This window comes from Molossus molossus, unplaced genomic scaffold (assembly GCF_014108415.1).
Source record: "Molossus molossus isolate mMolMol1 unplaced genomic scaffold, mMolMol1.p scaffold_m16_p_19, whole genome shotgun sequence".
Lineage (NCBI taxonomy): Eukaryota > Metazoa > Chordata > Mammalia > Chiroptera > Molossidae > Molossus > Molossus molossus.
The window spans coordinates 39,252,218-39,271,834 of NW_023425354.1; the positions used below are offsets into that span (position 1 = coordinate 39,252,218).

Consider the following 19,617-nt stretch of genomic DNA (forward strand, 5'->3'; position numbering starts at 1 on the left):
TAACTTGTATACATTACATGTATTTTAGCTATTCAGAACACCAAATAGGAGGTTGGTTGTGAAATGAGTCATTTGATGGCAATTTTGTATATTTGCCTCTCCTTCCCTGTTCTCCGTATTTTAAAATAAACTACCTAAAGAGAGCCAGTGGAAGAAGAGGAGGAAATACACATGTAGGTGCACACGCACATGTCAAGTTTCTCTGTCCTGTTTTCAGTGGAGTGAAATGTTATGTTCCCTATTGTTCCCAAGCACCAGGGGAGGATCAAAGTTATGATTTAAGTGATTTTATGCTTTGTAAGCTTTAAGTTTAGGCACAACTCAAACAGATGGATAAATTAAAGGGGCTTTGCAATGGAGCGAGGCTACAGCAGGGCTGGGGAGTCCAGCCCCTCTCATGAGTTTTATTCTGAGTAGATTTGATGAAAGCCCAGGAGTCTCAGCTCTGGGTATGCTAAATGGGGCCTTTATTTTCCTTCAGGAATTTGAAGACTTGGATGAGATTGTTGCCCGCTATGTTCAGCCCATGGCATCCTTTGCCCGGGACCTTCTGAACCACAAGTATTATCAGGACTGCAGCGGTGGGGACCGTAAGGTGAGCCCAGGGCCCCTTGAGGGATGATACCGCGTAGTCACTTAAGGATGTATGATTCCCCTTCAGTGTAGGGGCCCCTCAGCTGGTGAAGGAGGTGTACATCATGTATGTGCCGGACACTGTCTACCAAGCATGCTGCTATCCCAACCTCTCCCCCTCATTCTACCCCCAGAAATTAGAGGAGCTGCTCATCAAAACTAAGAAGGAGAAGCCCACCTTCATTCCTTATTTCATCTGTGCCTGCAAGGAACTGCCCGGCAAGTTCCTCCTGGGATACCAGCCCCGGGGTAAACCCAGGTGAGCACTGGTGCTGAGAAGGTGCTGCCACTGGGGTCCACAGACAGGCTAGCAGGGGAGTTAGAGGCCCGGGAGCAGTCCTCTCTCTGGTTCTGCCTAACTGCCTTTCTCCTTTTATCTGTTTAGAATAGAGGTGGAGGTTGGAGGTGGGGTAAGAGGATGATTTAGAGGCAAAAGGCAAAGATCCAAAAAAGAAAGATGCTTTTCTCAACCCTGTGAAAAGGAGTTCCCTTCGCCTCTTCTCCCCTTCCCAAGGAGTGATGAAAACCATCAGATACTCTATCCACCTGACTGGCAAAGATGGGGGCCAGCACACTGGTCTCTCCTTTTCACTGTCTGCTTCACTCAGGAGAGCATCTCTTCTTCCTACCATTGACCCACTCAGCTTCCTTTCTGTGTGACTAACAGGCTGGCCTTCCTAGGTATTTTTTTATCTGGGGCCCTCCAGTGCTTACGCTGAATCGGACAAAGTCCATTTTACTTAGACCTCCTTTATTTGTGTTTGTTACCTAGACCGATAACCATACAAGCCTTCTCTACAGCCCCATCCTCCCTTTGGCCCTTAGCTAAGGCCTGTGCATTTCTGCTCAGATCCCTATTCCTACACGGGATGTACAGCATAGGTAGGCAGTGTTGGGAAGGGACTCGGTGGCCAGATAACAAGAAGCTCTAGACCCTGGACCCTGCATTGTCTTGGGCACATCTGGAATATTGTGTTCATTTCTGAGAAGCTTTTTCTGACTCACCATCTTGCTTCCAAAGTTTCATAGCCAGGGCTTGGAAACTGTCCCGTGAGGAACAGTTGAGCAAACAGGACTTTCAACCAGGAGCAGAGGCGACGTGATAGCTTCTTGTGGAAAGGGGCACAGAATCCTTCTGTTGCCGAAGGAACTCTTGAATAAAAGATTTAGGAAGCAGGTTTCAGCTTAATATAAATGAGAACTTTGTCATACTTGGCATTGTCTGTTGATAGCTTTCTTTCTTTCTTTTTTTTTTTTATCCTCACCTGAGGACATTTTTTCCATTTTTTGTTCAGGTAGAGTGGGAGGGAGAGAGGAACAGAGAGAGAGAGAGAGAGAGAAACATCGATGTGAAAGGAACACATCGAGTGGCTGCCACCCACACAACCGACCAGGGCCGGGGACAAACTGCAACCAAGGTACGCGCCCTTAGCGGGAACCGAACCCGGGTCTCTCAGGACTGTAGGCCGACGCTCTAACCGCTGAGCCAAACTGGCCAGGGCGATAGCTTTCTTTATTAAACACAACTTGATTTTAGGTGTGGTGAGTGCTTTACATTCACTGTCTCATTTATTCTTCACTCCCACCCTACAGGTTTAAGTGCTCTTATCCTCCTTTTATAGATGAGCTGAGATCTGTGTTTAGTCACTGCAGATAGTCATATAAGTGATGAGGTACAGAGCCAAAACTGGAACTAGAACTGGGTATGAACCCAGAGCCCACACTCTGATGTGCAGAGTGTTAAATAAAGGCAGACTAACCACCTTGCAGAAGCGCTTCCAGATTCCGGTTCATGGGGAGTTGTGTTTTGCTGCCCTGGGAGACCCCTTTCAACCCTGACACTCTGTGGCCTAGGTTTCACCCTTACCTGCAGGGTGCTGCCATCATACTGCAGCCCAGGATGGTGGCCCAACCCCCAGTGAGTCTTCCTCTGGCAACTTGTACATAGCACACCAGGGGCTGCCGACTCCTGACTCCAGGGGCCTTGACTGTACTCTGCTGGGCACACCTCCCCTCCCCAGGGTCGGGTCAGGGACTGGCTCTTTCATCTCTTCTTTCCCCTAGCACCCAGTGTGGCTACTTCCCACAGTGGAGATCTGTTCTGGCCGCTTTCTCATGGCTGGCCCCAAGTGGTATCTGATGCGTGTTTCCTTCCAAAATCCCAGGATAGAGTATGTAACGGTGACTCCAGAAGGATTCCGGTACCGGGGCCAGATCTTCCCAACTGTGAATGGACTGTTCAGATGGTTTAAGGATCATTACCAGGATCCTGTACCAGGTGAGTTGCACTCTCTGACTTCTGGGCTGTGGCTGGAGGGACACCAAGGCTCTGCATCAAGGTAATCACTAACTAGCCATCCATGGGAGGGGGTGAGGTACAGTCTGTCATTGCAGCTCTTACTCCTACTCCAGTCTCCCAGCGTCAGGAAGTTCCTCCATCCATTTTGCCTATGTGGCATCATTTTTTCTCAGTACCTTCTTCAGTTCCCTAAATTATGAAACGAGAAACATAACTGATTCTGGCTCTTTCCTGTAGGAATCACCCCCAGTAGCAGCAGCAGGACTCGAACACCTGCTTCTATCAATGCTACCCCAGCTAACATCAACCTTGCAGGTAAGGAGCTCACACCTAGGACTGTGGCCCAGAGGGATAAAGCTAGGATTTTCATCTCTAATGTGCCACCTTCCACCTTTTTGTGCTTACAGATCTGACACGGGCCGTGAATGCCCTGCCCCAGAACATGACCTCACAGATGTTCAGTGCCATTGCTGCCGTGACTGGCCAAGGACAGAACCCTAATGCAACCCCAGCCCAGTGGGCCTCCAGCCAGTATGGCTATGGCGGCAGTGGAGGGGGCAGCAGCGCTTACCACGTACGTGGCTTGGAGAGAAAACTCTGTGGAGGGAGGGGAGAGTGAAAGGGAATAGTCATCCTTTTCCAACCCGTGTCCATAGACTGGCCACTGGCAATGCCCACCTGTACATGCACAGGTGAGCCTTAGGAACTGTCTCCAACAGATATTCTTTTTCCTCGGGCCCATTTGAGGGGAAAGGGAATAAAAGAAGGTCTGACCTTTCTACAGAGTTCTTTGGGATCTTTGGAACCCTCAAGCCACTAGAAACTTCAAGTGGTCAGGACCCAGAGGCCCTATTGTTGTGCCTGGTCCCATCCCATTGGCCTACCTCTGCTGCTCAGGAAAGGATCAGCTGGGAAGGCCTGTGCTGAACCCAAATTTCCAGCTTTCTAGAAATTCATAGGAAGGCTAAATATGCTCCAAATCCTTCCCCATTTAACTGTTCATCCTTCTCCAGGTATTCCCAACTCCAGCCCAGCAGCCAGTGGCCACACCACTAATGACTCCCAGCTACTCCTACACGACCCCAAGCCAGCCCATCACCACCCCACAGTACCACCAACTACAGGCCAGCACCACCCCACAGTCTGCCCAGCCCCAGCCCCAGCCCTCCTCCAGCTCTCGGCAACGGCAGCAGCAGCCAAAGTAAGTATATGGATGGTGGCATGGAGTAGGGGCAGGTGCTGTCAAGAGGGCAAGGGGCTTAGCATAGGCAGATGCTCTGGGTCTTCTGTGAGCCATGACCCAGGTGATGTTCCCATCAGGACTGTTTTCTGGGAGATGACAGAAGAGGAGGCAGTGTGGCAGTTGGCCACAGCTACTGCCCATAGGTATGGGGTCCATTTCTGCAAGGGTGGATGTTCACCAGTGACAGATACGAAGGCTTCCTTCTAGTGAACCTCTGGAGAGTTCCAATCTGAAAGGCCCCTTCTCTCACCCAGGTCCAACAGCCATGCAGCCATCGACTGGGGGAAGATGGCAGAGCAGTGGCTTCAGGAGAAGGAGGCGGAGCGGCGGAAACAGAAGCAGCAGCGGCTGACACCTCGGCCGTCCCCCAGCCCTATGATCGAAAGCACCCCCATGTCTATTGCTGGCGATGCCACCCCGCTCTTGGACGAGATGGATCGGTAGGGGGCCTGCTCCTGGGACTCTGGTTACCTCTGAGGCTGGGAGAGGCCTGCCTCATTCCCTGCCCCTCCTTTTCTGTCCATAAAGTGGCGTGATTTGACGTTCTCTTTGGTGGTCAGCCTGGATGGGTGACAGGTCCGATGGCCTTGCGAACTTGAGCTCAGTGTACGCTAGGCGACAATTCTCCCATTCCAGGCCCTCACCTACCACCTCTCCTGGGACCAGGCTGGGAAGGGAGTGTGGCAGGGAGGAAGAAGAGGAAGATGAAAATGAGTGGAACAGTTTTGTATTCTACTCCCCTACAAGCCATTTTGAGCTTCTGCCCTTATCTGACTCTGGGCTGTGACCGGGCAGCAAGCTCAGCACATGAGTCTCCCACAGCTCTTGTGGGGAGACAGATGCTATTTATTCAGTTTGGGGCAGGAGGGAGAAGAGGGGAAGTATTTCTGACCTGGATGCCAACAACTTGGGTGGCTATCAAAGCAGGATTGCAGGGGACATAGGGTTGCAGTGCTAATCTGCCCAGCCCCCTCCTGGCTACCCTCACCCACCTGCTGCCATTGCTGCTTCCTGCCTGTCATTTGAATAAACAGTGTTTCTACAGAGCACTTGGCAAAGCCTCTCTCTCCCTCTCTGGCTCTTGAGGGATGGCTTTCAGTGTTTGGAGCTCCGAGGACTCCCTGACTCCCTCTTCCAGGCCATTAGAGGGGCAGTGACTCAGAAAAGCAGGCCGTTAATATACCAGATTGCCTGGTGTGGCATTCCTGTTCCACTTCCCAGCCCTGTGACCTTGAGCGCACTCCTATTATCTCAGCCAGCTTCTCTGTAAATGGGATAGTGATATCTACCTCATCAGGGCATCTGGGGGGACAGATAGTGTGAAGGGCTTGGCCCAATGCCTGGGACCTCATAAGGCGTCAGTAAATGTTAGCTGCTATTATTTCCACTCACACAGAGCCATTCACTGTACCTACTACAGATGGACCCCAATTTAATGATGGTTCAACTTAAGATTTTTTTGACTTTACAGTAACGCGAAAAAACTATACACATTCAGTGGAAACTGTACTTCAAATTTTGAATTTTGAATTTTGCTCTTTTCCTGGGCCAGTGATACGCAGTAGGGTACTCATGAGGCTGGGCAGCAGCAGCGAGCCGCAATTCCCAGGCAGGCAGCCACCAGGGTAAACAATAGACAACAGTGTGTTCATCGTGTTAGATGCTTTTGCCCAACAGTAGGTTAATGTAAGTGTTTTGAACACATTTAAAGTAGATTGGGCTAAGTTGTGGTGTTCAGGTGTGTTAAATGCATTTTCGACCTAACGCTATTTCCAACTTACAGTGGGTTTATCAGAATGTAAACCCATTGTAAGTCAAGGAGCATCTATGGACTTCTTTGGCACATTTGAGAAAGGCCACAAGTAAATCTGGGTTTCTCAACTTGAGCCCCTGCCCCTCTCTCTCTTACTTTTTTGCCAGCTGGGCCTTAGTCTCTGACAGTACTTCTACACCAGTCAAGTATGTGACCCAGGGTGGGCCCCACACTCACCTGCTGCACACATATACTGGCCCTGGGAAAGGGAACTGGGCTACTGCAGGACAGGCCAGTCCCCAGGCCCTGGTCCTTTCCCCCAGCCCCACTGCCACTTTTATTCTGTTTCTTTGCAAGGGTTTTGTCTCATAGCTCTGTGAGTTGGGGCTGGGAATGTGAGGCTTTTCTACTCTCTTCTCTCTGCTTAAGGCTCAGCAAAGAAGTAAAAAAAGGCCACTACTTCCCAAACTTGGTGAGCTCTTTTCCTTGCTTTTCTGCATTCAAAATCTCTGGCTGTTTATTGTCAAGAGTTGGAGGAAGAGGGGGAGGGGCTGGCCTTCTGTGGGGAACTCAGTTCAGTTCCCTTTAGCACAAAAGGTCTATGCCCTGGCCAGATGGTTAGTGGTTGGAGCGTTGGCCCAAGCACTGAAGGGTCACAGGTTCAATTCCTGGTCAAGGGCATATACTTGGGTTGCAGGTTGGATCCCCGGCCCTCATCAGGGCATGTGTGACTTTCACATTGTGTCTCTCTCACATTGATGTTTCTCCTGCCCCCCCTTCCACTCTCTCTAAAATCAGTGGAACAGATATCCTTGGGTAAGGATTAACAACAACAAAATAAAAGGTCTAAAAGGGCCTAGTAGGAGCAGGACCACATAGCTGGTAAGATTATGTTCCCATTGGTGCTACCAGCCCCTCCAGGGACACTTTAAGGAGGGAAAGGCCAGGCACAGTGGCAGAGGTTAAAGGTTCAGTTTATTAGGAATATCACCACAGACAGTCCCGCCTGTCCCGGAATGGGTTTAACACAAACCAGTCTCCCAGTAGATGGGATGCCTCCTTCCCACCCCACCCAGATGTGTGCTTCTGCCCTGGGCCTAGGATGTCATAGAGAAACAGGCTGTTACAGTGCCCCTACCCTGCTTTCCTACCTACCTTCCTACGCACTTCCTCCTGAAAGGTGGACTGCCCTTTAGAAACCCCTGCAGCCCCCTAGACCCTCTGCTCCAGCTATGCCCAGAACCCACCCCCTCCCCCCAGAAGTAGCCAAGTTGGAGGGAGAGAGAACAGCAGCAGGGGATGAGCAACAGGCTTGATGGCATTTATTCTTCACCCTGGTTGCCCTGGCCTCAACTGAGATTGGGGTTTGATACTGGGGGAGATTTTCTCTTGTTGATCTTCTTGATTGGAGAGGGCTTTGCTCCAGGTTTCTTGGTCTGGACCATGTTCTTCTCTTTCTTTCTGGGCGATGAAGTCTCCACAATATCCTCGCTGGAGGGCTCCTCTTGCCTGGGGTCACTGTAGCTGTCCTCACTCTCTAGCTCTTCCCGGCTGTCTGGGCTGGACTCTGACATCCTGGCCAAGTCCCTTGGGCTTATTGATCTGATCAAGTCTGGAGGTGAAGATTCTGATTTAACTGGGCTTTTCTTTTTAGTCAACTTGCCCTTCTTGATTTTTTTCTTCAACTTTGCCTTCTCATCTATCTCCTCCTCTTTCTCTTTCTCTTTTTCCTTTTTCTTCTTGACCTTTTTGATAACTTTGGTGCCCTGGGACTTCCCTGTGGGACTCTCAGAGCGCCAGATGGTAATGGGAGCTGCCGAGTCTGGGGTACCTGTGATCGTGCCCACTCCTATGCCTTTGTCGGGTGTGGTGGTGGTAGGCCCCACCTGGGTCGGGATAGGAGGCTTGCTTTCTTCCTCCTCTTCCTCTTCTTCATTTAGGTCATCTGCTCCACATTCGTGGTGGATGGGATGGTGGATCACTGCCACAGAGACAGGCCTGTAGCTTTTGCACCTGGGAGGGAGAAGGACAGGGAAAGAGAAGGTTGACAGAGAGTGAAGGCCAATATCCCAATAGTACCCCCATCAGCCTGCCAGCACTCACCAGCCATACCAGAACCGCTCCACACATTCCTCCTCTGGGATGAGCGCAAAGCAAGGCGTCTGGATGATGTTGAAACAGGTTGAGCCCATATCTTGGGAGCTGCTGCTATTTGTGTTCTCTGAGAAGTCCTTCACCCTGCCACATGGAACTCAGCCTGGCTCCCACACCTCCAGGACTCCCCAGGGGCCCAGAGCCAGAAGCCTGAAGGACAATGGGCTTTCCCAGTAGTAACTCCAGGCTCAGCCCAGGCCAGCAAAAGACCTCCTCCCCATTGCTCTTGGAGCAGAGCCAGGTTTGCAGCACCTGGTCAGGGCTAAAGGAGGGAACCTCACGCAGTGAAAGTTTGGACCTGGCTCTGCCAAGGAGTCTCCTGAGCTGTGGCTCTCCCAAGGAGGAGGGTCCTTACCTGGAATCACAGTCACAGTGGCTGAGAGAGTGCAGGTGCAGGTTGTGGTGAGCGCAGTCAGATGTGAAAGGGTGGATGATATGCCCAGTGCACTGCTTATGTTTCCAGCAGCACCTGTCCTTGAATTCACCTAAGGGGTAGGAGTCTGGGTCATACAGGGGTGGCAGCAGCAACACATCTGTAGGTCTCCCCTCCCACAGCTCGGTCAATAGGCATCCCCAAATTCACCTGCCACCACAGCCCCCAAGCTGTTTCTACTTCATAGTAGTAATTCATCCCAGTAGTAACCTAAGGACTCAGCACTCTGCTTTCCCCAATTCACTGCATGAATCTTCCTGCCCCCTATAGACTCCCAGGAAAATCTCACTAAGGTCCTCACCAAATCCCCCTTGCTGTCCTGTGACATCTGCCTCTTCCCCTCCCCTGCCTTCTGTGGGGGGCTATCCTCCTGGGGCTCTCCACTGACTCCTACTGGTCTCTCACCCAGCTGCTGGGAGTTGTCAGCTACCTCACTCCACAGGGTGCCTAGTAGGGACCGGCCTTCTTGCCATCGCAGACTATGGAGTGTCACTTCCGCGTCCCCAGCAATTACATCCAGCAACAACAGCATCCTCAGTTCCTGTGCCTGCCCTGCTCAGGCCCAGGAGGACTTCATCCGACCCCTCACATCCTCTGAAGCCATTCCAACCCCAAGCCTGGAGGGGAGCTACAGTCTACCCTGCCACACATGCTCCTTGGCTTCTGGTTCTGGTTCTTCCCTTTTCCCTCTCTTCTCCAAGCCCCTTCTCTCTTCAGACACTTCTCCTCTCTCTCTCCCCTTTCCCAGGCTCACTCTTGATTTTTTTCCCAGCTCTTTAATCCCCCCTCTCAAATCTCCACTCCCCCCTCCATCCTGTCCCCAGGTCTTGGAACCACTTGCACAACCCACTCCAGCCTGAACCCTTCCCCTTGTAGGCAGCACAAATGCCATGCCCCTTTTCCCAGGGCATGGGGGAGAAGCTGCTGGGGTGAGAATCTGGGATTGGAAAGCCCTGGAGAAAGGTTCCCCCCTCTTTTATTCAACTGAATGCAAGTCCTGGACACACACTGGAGTCTCCCAGCCTCTACCTGCACTGTCTCATCTCTGATCCTGCCTAAGGCTCCAGTCTACCAATGGGTCTCCCCTCCAGCCACCCTCTAAAAGGTAAGCACACAAAGTAACTCCATGTGCCCAGAATCTCATACATATCAGGGCAGAGAGGACGAGGTACCTTCCTGCAGGTGTCCCCTGGACTCTGGCTCCACCCACCTTGGGAGAAAGAAGTGGGTGAGCACCAGTGACTTCCATGACAGTCTGGCATGGGGTGCCATGGCTGGCTAGCCCTCCAACCAGGCCCTTTATCCTGTCCCTATAAGATGTGGAACTGGGAAGACCTCATATAACCCAGGCAGGGGGTGTGTGAGTCCAATTGGCCTTAAAGTTCTTGAGAGATGAGTAGACAGTAGCTTGGTTTGAGCCTTACTCCACATTCCTCCTCCCTTCCCTTCCCCTGACCAGGCTGTGAGGGCCCCAGGTCCCCCATCTACCCTTGACCCATTTGGTGGCCTCCCGTTCTCCTTCCTCTCCTCTCATGCTCTTTCTTCATAAGAATGTGAGGCAGGACTGGCCTGTGTGGCTCAGTGATTGAGCATTGACCCATGCCCCAAGAGGTCGCCAGTTCAATTCCTGGTCAGGGCAAATGCCCAGGTTGTGGGCCAAATCCCCAGTGAGGGGCATGCAGGAGGCAGCCAATCGATGTTCTCTCTCATCGATGTTTCTATTTCTCTCTCCCTCTCCCTTCCTTTCTCTAAAAATCAATAAAGAAAAAAAAAAGTCAGTCTTAAAAAAAAAAAAATGTTGCCTTGGCCAGTTTGGCTCAGCAGTTAGAGCGTCGGCCTGCGGTCCAGAGAGACCTGGGTTTGGTTCCCGCTAAGGGTGTGTATCTCGGTTGCAGTTTGTCCCCGGCCCTGGTTGGTTGTGCGGGTGTCCTTTTCACGTTAATGTTTCTCTCTCTCTCTCTTCCTCTCTCTCCCTCCCACTCTATCTGAACAAAAAATGGGAAAATGTCCTCGGGTGAGGATTTAAAAAAAAAGAATGTGAGGCAGGACTTTGGAACACCACCACTTCCTCAGCTTTCTTCAGCACTGCTGAATTGGGGCAGAGGGCAGCATAGTAACATGTCCCAAATTTGAAGTCAGATAGGCCTGAGTCCAAGTGTTGGCTCTGTCACTAGCCGGGTGACTAAAGGCCAGTTACTTTACTTCTCTGAGCCTTCATTTTCTTGTCCACAAAATGGGGATGGTGGTAATACCTATTTTGCAGGGTTGTTGGGAGGACTCAGTTCATATGTCAAAGATATTTGTGCACCATAAAAGGGGTGATTGTGGTCTCCAGAAAGGGACCTTCTCTGGCATGATTAGGGATTGGGATGGAGGTGGGGTGGCAGGGTAACCCCTTCAGGACCAAACATTTCCCTCCATCCTGCCTACCACCAGGGGTCAGCTATCCCAAGTTAGGGGTGGTGGGGACCCCTGGGCCAGAGATTCCCCTGGACGCACCTTCAGAGGAGAAGGTAGATGCATCAGTGCTAGACGCCACACCAGTCAGCAGATGTCCTCTTTCCCAGCCGGGTAACCTGTTTATGTCTGAGAGAATACAGAGTGGTGGCAGCCAAACCCCCTCCCATGCCATTCATTCATCAAACCTTTTCTGAGACACCCTAGGTGTCAGGCCCCATCTGCATCCAAGATGCAGAGATTTAAAAGAAGTGCCCTGGCCGGTTTGGCTCACAGTCTGCCATGGAAAGAAGGCCAGTCCCTACTAGGCACCCTGTGGATTGAGGTAGCTGCCAAGGGCATGTACCTTAGTTGTGGTTTGTCCAGGCCCTGGTTGGGTCATGCAGGAGGCAACCAGTGGAAGTGTCTCTACCATTGATGTTTCTCTCTCTCCCTCTCTCTTTCCCTCCTTCTCTCCCTCTCTCCCTCCCTCCCTCCTTCCCACTCTATCTGAAGATTAATGGGAAAAAGATATCCTCAGGTGAGGATTAAAAAAAAAAGTGCCCTGACCGGTTTGGCTCTGAGGTTAGAGTGTTGGTCTTCGGACCAAAGAGTCCTGCATTAGATTCTGGTCAAGGGCACCTACCTGGGTTGTGGTTCAGTTCCCGGCCCTGGTCGGGTAACACAGGAGGCAACCAGTTGATGTGTCTCTCTCACATTGATGTTTCTGTCTCTCCCTCCCGTTCTGTCAGAAAACAAATGGAAGAATATCCTTGGGTGAGGACTTAAAAATAAAATATAGCCCTGGCCGGTTTGGCTCAGCGGTTAAGTGTGTTGGCCTGCGGTCCAGAGAGACCTGGGTTCAGTTCCCGGTAAGGGCACATACCTCGGTTGCAGTTTGTCCCCGGCCCTGGATGGGTCGTGTGGGTGGCAACCACTCAATGTGTCCCTTTCAAGTTGATGTTTCTCTCTCTCTTCTCTCTGTCCCTCCCACTCCATCTGAACAAAAAATGGAAAAATGTCCTCAAGTGAGGATAAAAAAATAAAATAAAATACAAACTTAATACTATAAAAAATAATAAAAGCAACCAGTCCCTGCTTTCAAGGGGGTGGGAAAGGGTTTGAGGAGAGAAGCGGGAGGTATGTGGAAAGGTTCATGACAGTGCAGTGGTGTGATGCAGACACTGATAGGGAGGGAAATGGTGGAAACAGAGAACAAGGACACCTACTGAGATGGTGGGGGTGTAGGGTGAGATTAGGAAAGTCTTGGAAGTGCATAAGAGGAGCTGAATCTGGAGAAATAATAGGAGTGATCAGTCTAGGCAAGGAGGGGATAGTTCCAGGAATTGTCACAGGGTGTGTGGAGCTGGGTCAGAAGTTGTCCCCCAGGAGAACTCTAACTGGTACAGTGGCTACATCAACAACCACAGGGAAGAGTCTGCACTTTCCTTTTCTTCCCACAATTAGCTTTGTCCTTTGGGGCATTGGTCTGCTTAAGGAAGGGAAGCTGATTGCTTGGGGACTTCAGCTGGGCCTTCAGTGGCACTTGGTCATCTTTCTACAGTTCCTTGGTCAGCTCCTTCTGTTTTCCGCCACACAGTAAGTACTCAGAATTGATTGATTGTTTGAATGAAACTTCAAGCACTTCCCTGGAAACTCCTACCCTGCTACTGTTCCTCACAGCAGATCATTTTACCAGCCTTATCTGTGACTGCTCCCAAGCTCATCAACTCTCCTCCAACCTAGGAAGTGTCCCTCTTTCCTTCTGCCCAAAACACCTGAACTCTAGGTCCCCACCAGAATTTTCACCTTCTCCTTTAATGGTTTGTTTTTTCCCTACGGGCTATGAACACCTTTATTTATTTATTTTTTTAATCCTCACCCAAGGACTTTTTTTTTTTTTTTTCATTTATCTTCAGACAGAGTGGGAGGGAGAGAGAGAAACATCAACGTGAGAGAGACACATCGAGTAGTTGCCACCCACATGACCCCAACCGGGGCCGGGGACAAACTGCAACTGAGGTAAGTGCCCTTAGCGGGAACCGAACCCGGGACTCTCCGGTCCGCGGGCCGATGCTCTAACCGCTGAGCCAAACTGGCCATGAACACCTTTATTTATTTATTTATTTTTTATCCTCACCTGGGGACATTTTTCTATTTTTTGTTCAGGTAGAGTGGGAGGGGGAGAGAGGAAGAGAGAGAAACATCGATGTGAAAGGGACACATCGAGTGGCTGCCACCCGCACGACCAGCCAGGGCCGGGGACGAACTGCAACCGAGGTACATGCCCTTAGCGGGAACCGAACCCGGGTCTCTCGGGACCGCAGGCCGACGCTCTAACCGCTGAGCCAAACCGGCCAGGGCTGAACACCTTTAAACAAAGCACTCTGTGAAGGCTGTTTCTCCCTCTACCACTGCATATCCCACCCCTCTTCCTTTTCAATCCAAGTTTATTCACTCATCTAACAGACATATTGGATAGCTTCACTAGACACTAGTGAAGGAGGCATAGTCCCTGCCTCAGTGAGCTCAGAATCTTCACCTCTGTCTCTATTTCAGCCACTTACACATGGCAGCCATCCTGCCCCTCTGTCAGATTAGCCCAGGCAGAGGCTATCAACAAGTTCCCAAAAGCCAAACCCAGTGGACTTCTTTTCATTTTATCTCACTTGACTGTGTTAACCAATCAATCTTTTTCTTCTGTATGCTCTGTTCCTTTGGCTTCCATGAAGATCTCTCTCATCCCTCTCTTCCTTCTCTGACTAGCTCTTCATTTCTTTCCTAACTCCTGCTGTACACCTTAAGTTGATGATAACCAGGGTTCTGTTTTTGGTCTCCTCAGAATACTTTGTAAGCTTGTCTTGGACAATGTCATCCACCTCCATGGTTTCAGGATCCATCAATAAAATGACATAATTCTGGGTGGGTCTCCAATCCAGACTGCTTTCCTGAGCACATAGCCAATATGCTATGGATGTTCCCAAATGTCTTAGACCAACATGTCCCACATGAACCTACAATCTTCTCCCTACCCTCCATGAATTACCCCCTCTTGTATCTTCCAGGTCAGAGAATAACAGACAGCAGAGCTAGAAACGTAGGGGTCATCCTTTCCCTCACTTCTACACCAACTTTATGATCAGGTCTGTGCCTATCTGCGCCCACATTTGCCTCTGCCTTGGTTCACACCCTCATTATCTCAGACCAAGACAACTGCAGTAACCTCCTGGCTGACCTCCTGCCTCCTGTCTCATTACCCTCATCCAGTCCTCACAATACAGCCAAACTGAGTTTTCTTTCTTTTTTTTTTTTTCTTTTTTTTTTGTACGTGCCCCTAGCGGGAACCAAACCCGAGACTCTCTGGTCCACAGGCCGACGCTCCAACCACTGAGCCAAACTGGCCAGGGCCAAACTGAGATTTCTAGAATGCCAACTGGTCTACCACATTCCTCTTAAATATCATTTTACTGCCTTCAAGGTGATGTCCTTATCATGACGTAACTCCAGGACCAGGGCCCTGGTTCTTTTCTCAGTTGTCAGTTCCTCCCACTCATCCATTCTCCTTCTCCATTTCTTACCCCCTGCTTCCCACTACCCAGAAATACCTGCTCATCTTGGAAAGAACAATGCTATCCAAGTAGAATTGGTCACAGATGTCTTATGCCCCTTTACCCTGCCAGGGTACCTCATATATTTATAGTAACTCGAGAATAAGACCCCTATTTCATCTATTTCTGTTTCTGCAGATCCTTGGTCATGGAAAGTACTCTGTAAGCCATGGCCAGGTAGCTCAGTTAGAGCATCATCCTGATATGCCAAGGTTCTGGGTTCCATCCCCAGTCAGGGCACATACAATGATGGCCAGCCAGTATGGCTCAGTGGTTGAGCATCGACCCATGGACCAAGAGGTCACTGGTTCGATTCATGGTCAGGGCACATACCCAGGTTGCAGGCTTGATCGGCAGGAGGCAGTCGATCGATGTTTCTCTCGATGTTTCTATCTTTCTCTCCCTCTTTCTCTAAAAATCAATAAAAATATTTTTTTAAATATTTTCTTTGATTTTAGAGAGAGGGGAACAGTGAGAGAGAGAGAGAGAAACATTGATGAGAGAGAACATCAATTGGCCGCGTCCTGCAGGCCCACAACTTGGGCATGTGCCCTGACCAGGAATTGAACTGGCGACCTCTTGGTGCATGGGTCGATGCTCAACCACTGAGCCAGACCAACCGGGCAAAAAAAATATTTTTTTTAAAAAGAGTCAACTGCCGTGGCCGGTTTGGCTCAGCAGTTAGAGCCTGCAGTCCAGAGAGACCGAGGTTCGGTTCCCACTAAGGGCGCGTACCTCGGTTGCAGTTTGTTCCCGGCACTGGTTGGTCATGCGGGTGGCAACCACTCCATGTGTCCCTTTCATGTCGATGTTTCTCTCACTCTCTCTCCCTCCCACTCTATCTGAATAAAAAATAGAAAAATGTCCTCAGGTGAGGATTAAAAAAATAAGTCAACCACCCTGGCCGGTTATGCTCAGCGGTTAGAGCGTCGGCCTGCAGTCCAGAGAGGCCCGGGTTTGGTTCCCACTAAGGGCACGTACCTCGGTTGCAGTTTGTCCCAGGCCCTGGTTGGGGTCGTGTGGGTGGCAACCACTCGATGTATCTCTCTCACATCGATGTTTCTCGCTCTCTCTTCCACCCTCTCTCTCTCCAGCTCTATCTAAAGATAAATGCAAAAATGTCCTTGAGTGAGAATGAAAAAAAAGAGTCAACCAATGAATGCATATATAAGTGGAACAACAAATCGATATTCTCTCTTTCTCCCTTCCTCTCTCAATAAATAAAAAATATTATTTTTTAAATCCTCACCCTAGGAGAGAGAGAAACATCAATGTGAGAGAAACACATTGATTGGTTGCCTCCCACATGACTCCGACCAGGGCCAGGGACCAAACTGCAACCAATGTATGTGCTCTTGACAGGAATCGAACCTGTGACTCTTTGGTCCATGTATTGATACTCTAACTGCTGAGCCAAACCAGCCAGGGCAAAAGTATTTTTTTTTAAAGAGCCCCAGCTGCCCTCATTTTGCTCAGCGGTTAGAGCGTCGGCCTGCGGTCCAGAGAGACCCGGATTCAGTTCCTGCTAGGGGCATATACCTCGGTTGCAGTTTGTCCCCGGCCCTGGTTGGTCCTGTGGGTGGCAGCCACTCGATGTGTCCCTTTCACGTTGATGTTTCTCTCTCTCTCTGTCTCTGCCTCTCTCTCCCTCCCACTCTACCTGAACAAAAAATGGAAAATGTCCTCGGTTGAGAATAATAATAATAATAATAAAATAAAAGAGGCCCAGCTGGGTGGCTCATTTGGTTGGAGTATCATCCCATACACCAAAAAGGGTCAGGTTGGATCCCGGGTCGGAACATGTATGGGAGGCAACCGATTAATGTTTCTCTCTCACATTGATATTTCTCTCTCTCTTCCTTCCTCTCTCTCTAAAAAAATATCAATAAACATATCCTCGGGTGAGGGTTAAAAGAAAAAAGTACTCAATAAATGTTGGTTGATTGAATAAATACATGACTAGAGTAGAAAAGAGCCACAAAGAAGCCCTGGCCAGTTTGGCTCAGCGGTTAGAGCGTTGGCCTGCGGTCCGGAGAGACCCGGGTTCGGTTCCCGCTAAGGGCATGTACTCCGGTTGCAGTTTGTCCCCGGCCCTGGTTGGTCGTGCGGGTGGCAGCCACTCGATGTGTCCCTTCACATCGATGTTTCTCTCTCTCTCTCCCTTCCTCTCTCTCCCTCCCACTCTATCTGTACAAAAAATGGAAAAATATCCTCGGGTGAGGATAAAAAAAAAAAAAAAAAAGAGCCACAAAGAAGCTATGGCAGTGGAGATTCTGCTCAGGGTTCAAACTTGGAAACTTTTCTGAGGAAAGAGAATTGACCCAGAATGAGCATCTTCACAGTGTTAAGCACTGTGCTGAGCTTTTAAAATATGCCTTTGGGCCCTGGCCAGTTTGGCTCAGCGGTTGGAGCATTGGCCTGGGGACCAGAGAGTCCAGGGTTTGGTTCCTGCTGGGGCACGTACCAAAAGAAAAAAAAAAAAATGCCTTTGAGACCCAGTACCCCATGGCTCAGTGATGTGTAGCCCTTCCCTTCGGAGATCTCCACCACACACCCCCTTTTCTGTAAATAAACCCAATTTTTCTTTAAAAAAAAATAAAATATGCCTTTGAGTGTAGATGCTCACCACAGCCCATTCTATGGATGGGGACACAAAGACTCAGAATAAGTAAGTTGTCCAAAGACACAAATTAATAGATGGTAGAGTAGGATTCAAATCCAGTCTTCCTGGCTTCATATTCTGTGGTCTTTCAGCCATTTATTTGGGATTCTTATCCAAAACCTGTCCTACACCTGCTTAACTCTAACACAGCCAATTCCCCATCCTCTGGTTTTACCCAATCCTGACTTCCACAGCCTCTTTTATTCAGCCTGGACCTAAGGTTAAGCCAGAGGGCCCTGAGCCAGGGTCAGGATTCAAACTCTGCTTTGGCTGAATCCACTTTCCTTGATCTCTCCAGAGTCACCATGAAAAAGGTCTGTATGCGGGGTCCACTAACTTCCTCCAAGTCCCTAAAAGCCTTGACAATCATAAGTGTTTGCCAAGGTGTGGGATTTAGTAACTCTCCTCAAATCTGAGGAAAGCAGTCTACTTTCCAGTTTCGCAGACAGAACGAGAGAGCTCCGACGAGGGCGGGGCGGGGGCGGGGAGACTTCGTAATGAATGAGGAGGGCTGTAGCTGGAAAGGAAGATGTTTGTGGTCTCTCTCGGTAGGACATTAATTAAGGCGCAGGGACCTACTCAGAACTCACAGGTAATGCTCATTTGTACAGAATCCTCCCAGTCCTGCGGGCCGAGGAGTTACCCCGGCCTTGCAGCACAGGCGGTAGGGTTCCAGGTTGGACACCAGGACAAATGAATGAGGGAGGGAGGGAAGGAAAGTGAGAGGGAGAAAGGAAGGGAGGGACAACCCAAAGAAGGGAAGGAGGGAAGAGGAGGGAGCAAGGCAGGCGCAGTGTGCACGGGTTCCCTTGGAAATGCCGCCCTGGCCCCACCCACATCTGTAGGCGATTGTGATGTCACTCGAGGAACCTCCAGACTCCTTCCCCTCAGAGTCAATAGAACCGCCCGCCCAAGCCCCGGCGACAGGGTGGACGCTGGATCATGGGTTCCAGCCAGGCCCCGCACTAATTGGGCGACTGCCTGGGCCCCAAGCTGCTGCAATGTGATGCCTGCCAGCAGTACAAACAGGAGTTACAGCCCTACTCCAACCAAACCCGGAGGTTCTTCAGGGCCTCAGGACCCCAGTCCTCAATCATTGGTCCGCGGCTCGACGTGAGCCCGCCCCAGGCTCTAACTCCGCCCCAGCCCAGCCTTTGGCCCCGCCTCCCTTGTCAGGTTCACCGGTTCTACAGCCTCCTCGGGTCTTCAGGCCAGCCCTCGTGCGGCGACCGCAGCTCGAAGCCCTCCCCTAATCTTCGGCCCCGCCCCCTCCTTACCACTGCTGCTCTCATCTTCCTCAGTCTTTTTCTTGATCCACCTTTCAATCGTCATTGTCGTCCTGACCCACATCGCTCTCAGCCCAGTTCTTCCTCTCTACACGACTCTTCCTCACAGAAGTCCAATCCTGAACCTCAGTTTGGCCGAGCCCACTGTAAACCCCAATCTCAGCTTCTCCCCTGCCCAGCCCTCAACTCCGCCTCATGCTTGACCAACCCCTCCACCCACCTCCTCCCGCCCCCGTTCTGAGCTGCGCTGTCTTCTCAGCCCAAGTCTAAGCTTTAGCCGCGCTCTTCATCCGGGGCACCCAGCGCCTTCAAGGCTCTTCCCTCTTTGTTCTACTTTAACCTTAGTACCTCACCTTTATCTCGGGCTTAAACCTTAGCTCGGCCGCTCAGGCCCATCCCTAGTTCCTCTCCAGATCTACCCCCAGCTCTTAACTCTATCCCCCCCACCCCCAGACTTTAGCCCCGCCCCTAGCCCCGTTCTTAGCCCCGCCCCATCCATTCTCTCAACCTCACACTTCGGCCTGCTCCTGGCCCCTCCCAATCCCTTCCGAACCTTGCGGCGGCCCTTAGCCCCGCCCCCAATCTACGCGTGAACCTCTCCCGCCGGTTTAGGGAGGGACAGCGTTCAACCTCCAGCCCACCATCCCGGCTCTTCTGAGGATCTTTCTGCCCCGGCGAAGGGCCAGGTACACTAGCTCCCTCTCTGCCCGCGGGCTCCTCAGATGAGAACTTGCGGTCCTTTTCCAGCCGCCCTGTGGCGCTCACCCTCAGAACCCCTTACCAGTATTCCCTTCTAGCCCCCATGGCATACCTTGACCCAGAGAAATACTGTCCAATAAAGATGTTAACATATAGCTAGGGTCTTGGTGTTTCCCAGAAGTCATACTAGTTAAGGTTTTTAAACTCTTCCTAAGTGTTAGTGTTTTATCTTCTTTCAGTCATTCAATCTTATGTATCTCCACAGGCTTGCCCAGTGCTGGGAGCAGGATCCACTCCATTCATAGTAACCTACTACACACATCCCTTCTCACCGTGCACTCCTCACACCCTTAAGTATAGTATGCACATTTACATGCTTGCATCACACACGTAGAATGCATTTAAAAATCT

General features: G+C 50.6%; 2 protein-coding genes across 3 annotated transcripts in view; one reads left to right on the forward strand and one right to left on the reverse strand.

The window, feature by feature from the left end:
• Nucleotides 1-5,217, forward strand: part of SUPT6H (SPT6 homolog, histone chaperone and transcription elongation factor) — a 35,328-nt gene extending 30,111 nt beyond the window's left edge. The window contains exons 31-37 of the mRNA XM_036269618.1: nt 482-595; nt 768-892; nt 2,799-2,911; nt 3,170-3,247; nt 3,340-3,506; nt 3,946-4,133; nt 4,430-5,217. Of these exons, the coding sequence (XP_036125511.1) occupies nt 482-595; nt 768-892; nt 2,799-2,911; nt 3,170-3,247; nt 3,340-3,506; nt 3,946-4,133; nt 4,430-4,619 (975 nt within the window). The 3' untranslated portion in view covers nt 4,620-5,217. The remainder of the gene's footprint in view (nt 1-481; nt 596-767; nt 893-2,798; nt 2,912-3,169; nt 3,248-3,339; nt 3,507-3,945; nt 4,134-4,429) is intronic.
• A 1,678-nt stretch (nt 5,218-6,895) lies between these two features.
• On the reverse strand, nt 6,896-18,670 carry PROCA1 (protein interacting with cyclin A1). 2 transcript variants are annotated; one of them, XM_036269619.1, is made up of 5 exons: nt 18,499-18,670; nt 11,015-11,101; nt 8,438-8,567; nt 8,032-8,166; nt 6,896-7,941 (listed from the first exon to the last, which is right to left on the reverse strand). In XM_036269619.1, the coding sequence occupies exons 1-5, from the start codon at nt 18,569-18,571 to the stop codon at nt 7,278-7,280; spliced, it is 1,089 nt and encodes a 362-aa protein (XP_036125512.1). In that variant the 5' UTR covers nt 18,572-18,670; the 3' UTR covers nt 6,896-7,277. The 2 variants fall into 2 exon arrangements, with proteins under 2 accessions (XP_036125512.1, XP_036125513.1); XM_036269620.1 differs by lacking the exon at nt 8,032-8,166.
• Between the last annotated feature and the right edge of the window lie 947 nt (nt 18,671-19,617).